The 9,673-nt window shown below is 43.4% G+C and overlaps 1 protein-coding gene across 2 annotated transcripts in view; it reads right to left on the bottom strand.

Moving 5' to 3' along the window:
* Window positions 1-280: 280 nt before the first annotated feature.
* Window positions 281-9,673, bottom strand: part of ARSB (arylsulfatase B) — a 137,040-nt gene continuing 127,647 nt past the window's right edge. Inside the window, exons 6-7 of one of the 2 annotated variants that reach the window (XM_054715128.1) lie at window positions 3,660-3,782; window positions 281-2,882 (exon numbers count right to left, since the gene is read on the bottom strand). In XM_054715128.1, the coding sequence (XP_054571103.1) occupies window positions 2,484-2,882; window positions 3,660-3,782 (522 nt within the window). In that variant the 3' untranslated portion in view covers window positions 281-2,483. The remainder of the gene's footprint in view (window positions 2,883-3,659; window positions 3,783-9,673) is intronic. The other variant, XM_008161971.3, reaches the window with a different exon arrangement.

Raw genomic sequence — 9,673 nt, 5'->3', positions numbered from 1 at the left:
GAGGCTTGGCCTGTGGACTGAAAGGTCCGGGGTTCAATTCCGGTCCAGGGCACATGACCAGGTTGTGGGCTCATCCCCAGTAGGGGGTGTGCAGGTGGCAGCCAATCAATGATTCTCTCTCATCATTGGTGTTTCTATCTTTCTCTCCCTATCCCTTCCTCTCTGAAATTAATAAAAATATATTAAAAGAAGAAGAATAAAATAAAAAACTTGGATAAAAATGAAATAACTTAAAATGTATCATTTTAACCATTTTAAAATGTACAATTCAGAGGCATTAAGTACATTCATGATGTTGTGCAACCATCACCTCTATCTAGTTCCAGAAATTTTTCATCGTACAAATCGAAATTCCACACTCACAGCTGACACATTCTAAAAGATCATTTATTTATTTATTTTTTTGTTCACCCATATGTGGGACAATTGTGAAGTAACAAAGAAAAACAGTTTAATTAACAAAACCTTTCTTTAAACATAAACAAATTAAGAAAGAAATGACATTAATACTTCTAATGAAAACATATGAATCTGTTCACAGTCTGGTACAGAAAAAAAAAATCTAATGAGCGCATTCTATTATGGATAAAATAAAATCTCAGATAAAAGTGTTACAGAAAATTAATCTTTAAAATTCCCTTTAAATCCTGAGTGCTGAACGTGCACACTGTACGCAGCAACCAAGAAGGCAGAATCGGGGACAGCTGCAGGGAGAGCAGAGGAGGTCATCTAGCGATGCCTCCGACCTTAAAGCATTAATGGTACCTATAGCGCTGGATTAGAAGGATCCAGAAGGAATATTTGGGCTCCGTTAGTTCATAAATCTGCCACAGGCTCGGGAGAGGTAATAGTATTTTGGCCGGCTGTGTGCCAACCCAGGAGTGTGGAATAGGCTGGTAATAGGTGTCATTAGTTCTTGCACCATTTCCTTCCAATCATGCTATTTTAATACAATCCAAGTTGGGAGCGACCAGAAAACACAGCTACTGAATGGAAGGGTGGCTATCCCAGGACCTAGCGTATTAGTTGGTGGGTTTGTTTCTAGTGTCCTATGAAGAATAGATAGAAGTGAGGATTACTGGCAAAAGAAGAGTACCTTTGGAAAGCATGTTCCACCCCTCCCCCAGCGGACATTACAACTTCACCATGGCGTGTCCAATGACTGCCCAGATGTGCAGACTGTGCTCCTACCCAAGGAGGCAGCTTGAGAACAGAACATCAATGGTTGGAAGATATTTATATTATCCCTGTATTCAACTCATTGGACTACCACCTTTCATGGTGTGAGACTTTCTCATTTGCTCATTCGTCCATTTACTCATTCATTTTTTAAAAAGTGTATTGAGTGCCTTCTACGTACCAGACACTGGTGAAACGCAGCAAATGAAACAGTGGAACTAATGCAAAAAAGAGTATAATTTTTGCACACATTTCTCTGAGTCTGATACTCTTTGGAGCTAATCTGCACTGATGCATGTGGGACTTCTTAGTGGGACTGAGAAAGGGCTGGCAGGTCACACTGTGCATCCTGTCCCTCACCCCAGAACCTCATCATCTCGAACAACAGTGCCCTTTCCTGGGGCTTTTCCTCACTGCTGGGGAATAGCAGTCAGTGCAACTCATCCTACATTATGAGACAAAGCCACAGTCATGATAATAAACTCCATGTAACTAGAAAAGTGCTCACCAGACAGATGACCCAGACCCAAGCCTTGCCCACCCAGGCCTCTTTGTATCTACCATGAACTCACAGAGCCAGGCGGGCCGCCTTCTCTGGCAGGGCTCTCACTTGGGTGTTAGAGGCAAAAGGAAGGCAGAGCTCAGTGTTCCCAAAACCAGTGGTGTTCAGAGTGGAGAAGCAAGGCAGCCTTCTCAGGCCAGGACGCCTGAGTCATAGGGAAGGGGAGGAAAAAGCCAGGGGGATCTGCGGGTAGCAGGAAGTCTAGACAAAATGAGCAATGGCTGGGGGGAAGTTGGGGATAAAAACACAGTTCTGTATTGTAAAAAGCAGAACCAAGGAGTAGGCATGTTGCCATACTGACCTTACCAGTGAAATGGGCCTTATGCTCCACGACGGGATGAGTGATGAAGTGTGTGAGTGAGGGTGACCAAGGCGCGTATTCACATGGAACGTCTGAACATGATCTCTCACAGACAGGGAGACCCCCTGGCCAACAGAGCCATTAACAATTGTCTGCTCCCTTCATTTGTTACAAGAAATGTGAGTCACTCCAATAAAAGCTGGCTATTGGCAGAGGGAAACCCAACATCTGACTTGTGAGGCAAAAGGAGCCAGCTGCTCCGGCCTCCAGGACTCACTAACTTCCTATTTCAAATCAAGTTCCCAGCAGACCCACGGCTCCGGAAAAAAGGGACGAACCCAATCACCCTCTCCTCTAGACACACCCCCAAACCAACAGCGGGAGGGTTCCAGGTTTTATCATCTTCTTAAATGCACAAGGGGTTGAAATGAGACAACCACGTTAAGGTGGTTTAGGGGCAAAAGTAGGGCCAGGTGAAGTCATTGGGAGAACGAATGAGTCACACGAGTAGAGTCTGAAGTCCAACTTGCAACAGAAAGGCTTTCTAGCGACCCACCCAAGGCTGCCCCAGATCCTACATCCAAGGGCCCCAAGCCCCAGTGCCCTTGGGATCACAGCGGGGGTCCTGATCCGGGTAGAACACCGGCACCGAGTGCTTTTGGTAGAACTGTAGCCGGGAAAGGAGCTGCTTGACCACATGGGGATACTCCCTGGACAGGTCATGTCTTTCTTCTGGGTCCCGATCAATATCAAAGAGCCAGAGGGTCTTGGTTGGTGGGTCCGATGAGGGTATCTCAGAAACATTGTATTGTGATGGTGGAGGGAACCAGTGACCACAGCCTGGCAAAGAAATTCAACAGTTTATTGAAGAGAGACATGGTAGGTCAGTTCTAATTTCGTGGAGGGAGCCCGGGGGACAAAGCTGAGCTGGGTTGTGGGCATAGACACATGAAAAAGACGGGGCCCTTGATGCTGTGTCTGGATCGAAGACTTGGACGTCTGGTGCTTTAAGGAGACATGTCTCACTGCTTCACACCCAGGGGCATCCAGAAATGTGAATGCATGTATGTGTGCATGTGTGTGTGTGTGTGTGTGTGTGTGTGTGTGGAGGCGGGGGGGGGGGGTTGTCACATGACTCGGTATTTAGTGGTCATGGGCCAGGGATGCTAAAATGTCTTGCAACACATGGTGCGGTCCCAAACAATGAAGCATTGTCTTGCCATAGTCGCCAAGAATGTCCTCATTATACACACTGCTTAATCGCACCATGACCTTAACCATCATGCCACATATTCCACAAGTCCTTAACAGATGTCGCTTTTAGAGAAGGTGCTCAGGGGAGGCTACACTGTGGGCTGAGGATGTAGCTTTCAGAGATTCTCTTTGTTGTGCTTGAGAACCACTCGTATCTGAAATCCTTATTTTCCCTGAAGCACTAGAGTGGCATTTCTTCCCTTTATTCCTCCTACAGTTAATTCTTAGCTTTTTGGGGGTGAGGGGTCAGGATTAGCAGTAGATCCCACCACTCCCCGCCCCCCCCACCCCCTCCCATCCCTGCTCATTCAGCAGCCCCAGAGTTATGAGTTGTTCCATTTTGGGGAGTGCTGAGCATTCTACCTGGGTAGCCTGTGAGGAGTTTCCAGTTTCTGTGTCTAATTGCAGCATGGACAGATGTGTTGAAGGCTGAATATTCTGGAAGAGAAGAGTCACCCTTTGCTGGAGCCGTGCTATTCCCAGGACCTGGGAAGAAATAGTTGGGGAGAATTAGATCACTGCTATCGGAATGTGTCATTATAAATCAACATTTTATTTCCTTCTTGCAGAACAGTAGCTTTTATTCAACACTGGAGTGTAAATGTGTATCCTGCCACAGAAATGAATCTTCTATTAAGTATAAACAGAGCCAAAGTTACATTAAACGTCAGTCATAAACCACCACGAATATAAAAGAAATCCCAAAGAGATTAGAATACTAATTCATCCTTAAAATCACTGCGTTCTGCCAACGCACAGCTGGCCATGTGCAGAACAGTGTTCTGTTACAGCATGCTGGGTTGTTTGTGTGTTTTGCTTTTGCTGTTAAATGACTGAATTAAATAAATACATTTTCTGTGTAAACTTATACCTAGGGAGAGAATATAATACACCATAAAATGTACATTTTAATGGAGTCTATTTCAAGCTATGCAAGGTCAAGCATGCCGTGATAAATAGTACATATATTAATTTTGTAACCACAGGTATGAAATCTAAAAGTAATTGAGCAGTGCTCAGCTAACCATTCAGACAGGATAATTATGGGTGTAGGAATAAATCTGGTATACAAATTATTGGCTGGTATTGTGGAGGATATTAATTTATCATCTTGAGGTCTTATATGAATTGATCAATAGGCTTTTGAGGAGAGCAATCAATATGTGTCCCTCTTCCCCTTTTGAGTTTGGAACCAATTGAGGTAGAGGCCAAACAGATGAAGCTGAAAATACTGCTTTTGTTTCTGATAAGCTTGATTGGTGAGAACACAGTTTCAGATCTGTGACAGAGAAAGAAGCCTTGCTAATAACTGGCCCCTGACTTAGGAAGGCTAAGCCTCCCAGCACTGGTCTCGCTGGACACCCACCAGGCTCCCTCGGGATGCACAGCTCAGAGCAGGCCAGAGTGCTTCCAGATATCCCACAGAGAAAAGGCTCTGACTTGAGCAAGCTTAGTTCCTTCTTTCGGAGTACTCCCTCTTTCACCTGCTTATGGGGAGGAGGGGTAAGGTCCAGAGAGACCCAAGTTCACCTCTAGTTGATGATCCTGGAGGGCAAGGTATGAAGGCCCCCCACCTCCTCTTACCTGTCTATGTTTAAAAGCCTCAACTTAGGGCCCAACTGTATAATATTTAGTCTAAGTCCACATTTATCTGTTAACTCTTCAAACATGGTTATAGCAATCACCTTGGGTGCACCTCCAAAGACATCCAGACCACCCGCCCAATGACTAATGGCCGTATCGGTGATAAGTCTGTGCCCGTGGTCGGTCCATCTGTCCATCTGGTGTATGGAACTTTGAGGGCGCCCTGCTCCCTGCTAGAGCAGACGTCTGTGCTGCTCAGGGCTGCACGCAGGAAGTGTTGGGAAAGGCAGGGTCCCCTTCTTTTGCCAGTCTTGTGGAAATGACCCCGAAGACATCCTGGAGACTGAGCCAATCAACATGGGTGGTTTCAGACCTTCAGTCCTAACAACTGCATACCAACAAGTCATTAGCACCAAAGAGGAAATCTTTTTGACTTCTTGATTCTGTTTGCTTGTGGCTGTTTTGGCTCCAATAGCTTGAGGAGGTCGATCACAGGAAGTGGTTCTTAATACACAGACTGTGGTGAACTGCAGCCCTCATGATTTACTCCTCACAAGTCTGTATGGCGGCCACGTTTTGATACCAAAGAATGTTAAATAAAACAAGTTTGCTTTGTGAACATAAACAACAACAACAAAAAGGAAATTCTGCTATCTCAGCTATACTTATATTTACATACTTTTTTTTTCTTAAAACAAACAGGAACATAAAATACCCAGACAACAAATGATGAAAGATGCTGTTATCTCAATGAATTTTTCATTTTCAGAAATTAAACAAAGGAAAAATTACAAGAAATAGTATAGCTAATACCCTGTGAGCTGTCACCCAGAATGAACAGATGTTAACATTTAGTCACATTCGCTTTTTTTTTTTTTTTACAGAGAGGAAGGGAGAGGGATAGTTAGAAACATCGATGAGAGAGAAACATCAATCAGTTGCCTCCTGCACACTCCTTACTGGGTATGTGCCCGCAACCAAGGTACATGCTCCTGACTGGAATCAAACCTGGGACCCTTGAGTCCGCAGGCCGATGCTCTATCCACTGAGCCAAACCGGTCAGGTGCTTTTTTTTTTAATTGAAGAAACAGGACAATGAAGATGAAGTGACAGTTCCCTTTGTCCCCATCCTCAATCCCAGACCCTCCACCCACTCCCCAGAGGCTCCTGCTTCACCATGAAAGTGTACAGGGTTTCCTTCCGCTGTTTAAAAATACGTTAACATGCGGGTGGGGGGGGGGGTAATGGTAAGATATGTACACATATAATACCTCAATAAAAAAAAAAAAAAATAAAATAAAATAATAAAAATAAATAAAAATACGTTAACATAAATATGTGTCAAGGAATAATATATAGTACTGATTGATACTTAAAAAAAAATGCATGTGTGTGTAAAGCTATACATATTCTGCATCTGTTGTTCATCCACAATAGTATTTTTAGAGCCCTATTATAAATGCACATATATTTAACTGTTTAATATTTCACTATATAAAAAACACATTTTATTTAACCTGTGAGGGGCTCTTAGGCTCCTTCACTTGTACTTTTCCTATTATAAGCTATCCTGCAGGGAACATGTTGCCCACAGCTCCTGTGCACACGGGCAGGAGCTCCTCTGGGTGTGTGCTTGGCCGAACGGTCTAGCTGCAAGGTGCACACATTTCCAACTTCACAGCACATACCGATTGGCCCTCCTACCAGGAATGTCCCTATTTCTTCACATCCTCTATCTGATACTCTCAGAATTTAAATTTTCTACCTCTCTATACATTTTATTTTATTTTATTTTAAATATATTTTATTGATTTTTTTACAGAGAGGAAGGGAGAGGGACAGAGAGTCAGAAACATCGATGAGAGAGAAACATCGATCAGCTGCCTCCTGCACATTCCCCACTGGGGATGTGCACACAACCAAGTTACATGCCCCTGACCGGAACCGAACCTGGGACCCCTGAGTCCGCAGGCCGATGCTCTATCCACTGAGCCAAACCGACTAGGGCTCTCTAAACATTTTAGAGAGAATCTATAGCTTTTTAAAAAAATCATTTGACCAGCAATCATATCTTTCTTGTTCTGTGTCAATCCTAAGACGGCTTTAAAACATTTTAAAATAACACTCACAGAAAAATGTGCAAAAATCACGCTTGACAAAGAGTGGACTCTCCCTTGTAAACACCAGCCCACTCAAGAAAGAGAACATTACTAGGACTGCAAAACTCTCCTCTCCCCAAGGTAAGTGCTTTCCTAACTTCAACTGGTGTTTTCATGATTAAATCCACAGTGTATGAGATAAGACTATCGAGATGAGGCATAGGCGGCAGAGATTACTTAGAATGTTAACAAACTTTTAGAATTTCTCTGAGAGAGTTGGATTAGATTCATATTTAAGAAATACTTATTGCCCAGCCGGTGTGGCTCAGTGGCTGAGTGTCAACCTATGAACCAGGAGGTCACGGTTCGATTCCTGGTCAGGGCACATGCCCAGGTTGCGGGCTCGATCCCCAGTGGGGGGCATGCAGGAGGCAGCCAATCAATGATTCTCTCTCATCATTGATGTTTCTCTCTCTCGCCCTCTCCATTCCTCTCTGAAGTCAATAAAAATACATTTTTAAAAAGACATATTTATTGATTAAAAACTATGTGGTAAAAAAGCTTTGTGTTCTAAAATTCTATGGCATGAAGTAATAAGCAAAGAGACACCCATGGGAAGTTTTGAATGTAAAATCTAAGATATTTAGGAACTAAGTTATAAATAATAAAATTTCAAGTTTGGTGACTGGGAGAATAGAGTTGCTGCTGGAAGAATAGAGATGTTGGGACAAGAAATAGTGGCAATAATATGATTCTGGAGTCAGATATACCAACTTTAAAGAATTAATATTAGCTCAAGGTAGAACTATCACTACACATTGGAGCTAAAACACTGGCCCTGCATGAGAGACTGAAACATACTCTCACTCAAGCACCATCCACAACGCAGTGATCACTGAACCCTGGGCACGCATTAGTTGTCTGGAGAGAGAAGCAAGAAGAAACCACTTGCCCAGAGACAGAGCACTGAATGCCAAAAACCCCACAGAACTGTTAGCAAATGAAGCAGAGAAGAAAATAATATGAGGAAGAAAAGCAGTTGAACAGGACATCACACAAGTCAAGAGAGCAGAGAGTTTCAGACCATGAATCACAAGTACCAAATATTCCACCCATCAGCTTGGTGAGTAAAAAAAAAAAAAAGCAAACTGGATTTGTTAACCTTTGGGAAGAAAGTAGGAAGTTCAGAGAGAAGCATAAGCAAACAAATCTTTCTCTTTTCCTTCTGAGCTAAAAGCCACCTCTACGATGATAAGGCTTTCTGGCTAGAATAACTACTCAGTTATAAGATGGGTTAGTCATGTGTATTGGTTCTGATGTGAAAAAGATCAGCAGAAAACCTGAGGGCAAACGAAGGAAATCAGTATTTTACATAACATTTAATGAACTTTATAGAGGCCTTTGTCTGAACAGCCTCTGGAAATGTGAAGCAGTTCAAATATCCCGAGTGAGGAGGACCAATGGCTTCGTGGAGAACTGTGCTCGCCAGAGCCAGGGGTTCCAGGCGCGCCTGGGAGTGCTCTCTAGGCGGGATGGTGAGTTAGTGGGTGGGGTCCAGGTTCCCATCTCCACTTCAATCAGCACCCACCGTTTAACTCTTTAGGAAGGTATTGGCTAAATATACTGTACATCTCTACATTTTGTTTGAAGAAAGGGCCTGTGGCTAAAATATATTTTGAAAGACAGTAATTAGTGATAGGTGAGGGAGTCACCAAATGGAAAAGGGACTGAGATATGCCCACGGACACATCTGATCTCCTGGTATTCAATGCTTCTGTCTCTTGTTTGTACAGTGCATCCTCCTGACTACTGTCTCATATAATCTATGATTGTGTTTTGTAAAATACATTAATTTTTCTGGCTATGTACTTTATACATTTATTGTAGATACGTTGAAAAACACAAAAAAGTATGAACAGGAAAATTAAAATTACCTGTAGATTTATTAGCTGTTGTTTACATTTTGGTGTATAATCCTTGAGACTTTTAACTACACAAAGCTTAAATAAAGTAAACGTGTTAGCTGACCTGCAAATAAGAAGAAAACAAACTCTTCACGCCTAGAGAAAACGGGGCAGGGTGGGGAGGAGTCCCCAGCATCAGCGCAGGGTGAACAGAAGGCTGGGTCTCCTCTCACCGAGCGTGAGCTGGGCGTGGCTGGAGAATGGGGCTTAGAAAGCGTTAATGCTGTGACTGTGTAGGAAGGGATGGTAATGAGGACCTGGCTGTGGGACTGAAGTGGAGGCCTGCACCCCCTCTCCCAGAAGGCAGGGGGCACAGCCGTTCAGAGCACACGCTTTCGGAGCCAATTGCTTGGGTTTGAGTCTCAGCTCTGTCACTCACTGGCTGTGGGACCTTAGGCATTAGCTGACCGCCCTAGGCCTGGATTTCCTCATCTGTAAAATGAGGATAATATCATCTATTGCACAGGATTGTTGTGTGGCCTAAATGTGATGATAACTATTAGCACTATGCCCGGCATCTAGTAAGTGCACAATCAATGTTATTATTACCAGTTGTGCAATCTTGGGCAAGTTTCTTAACTTCCCATGCCTCAGTTTACTATTTATAAAATTAGTATAATAGCAAGTGGTATAAGGCACATGTAGTACTTAGTACAGTATCTGGTACACTGTAAGACTACTGTCAACATTAACGATAACAGCTAATACTTATAAGCACTTACTATCTGCT

Source organism: Eptesicus fuscus, chromosome 4, assembly GCF_027574615.1.
Source record: "Eptesicus fuscus isolate TK198812 chromosome 4, DD_ASM_mEF_20220401, whole genome shotgun sequence".
Taxonomy (NCBI): Eukaryota; Metazoa; Chordata; class Mammalia; order Chiroptera; family Vespertilionidae; genus Eptesicus; species Eptesicus fuscus.
Note: the sequence above shows the minus strand (reverse complement) of the source record. Positions and strands in the feature narration are given on the sequence as shown.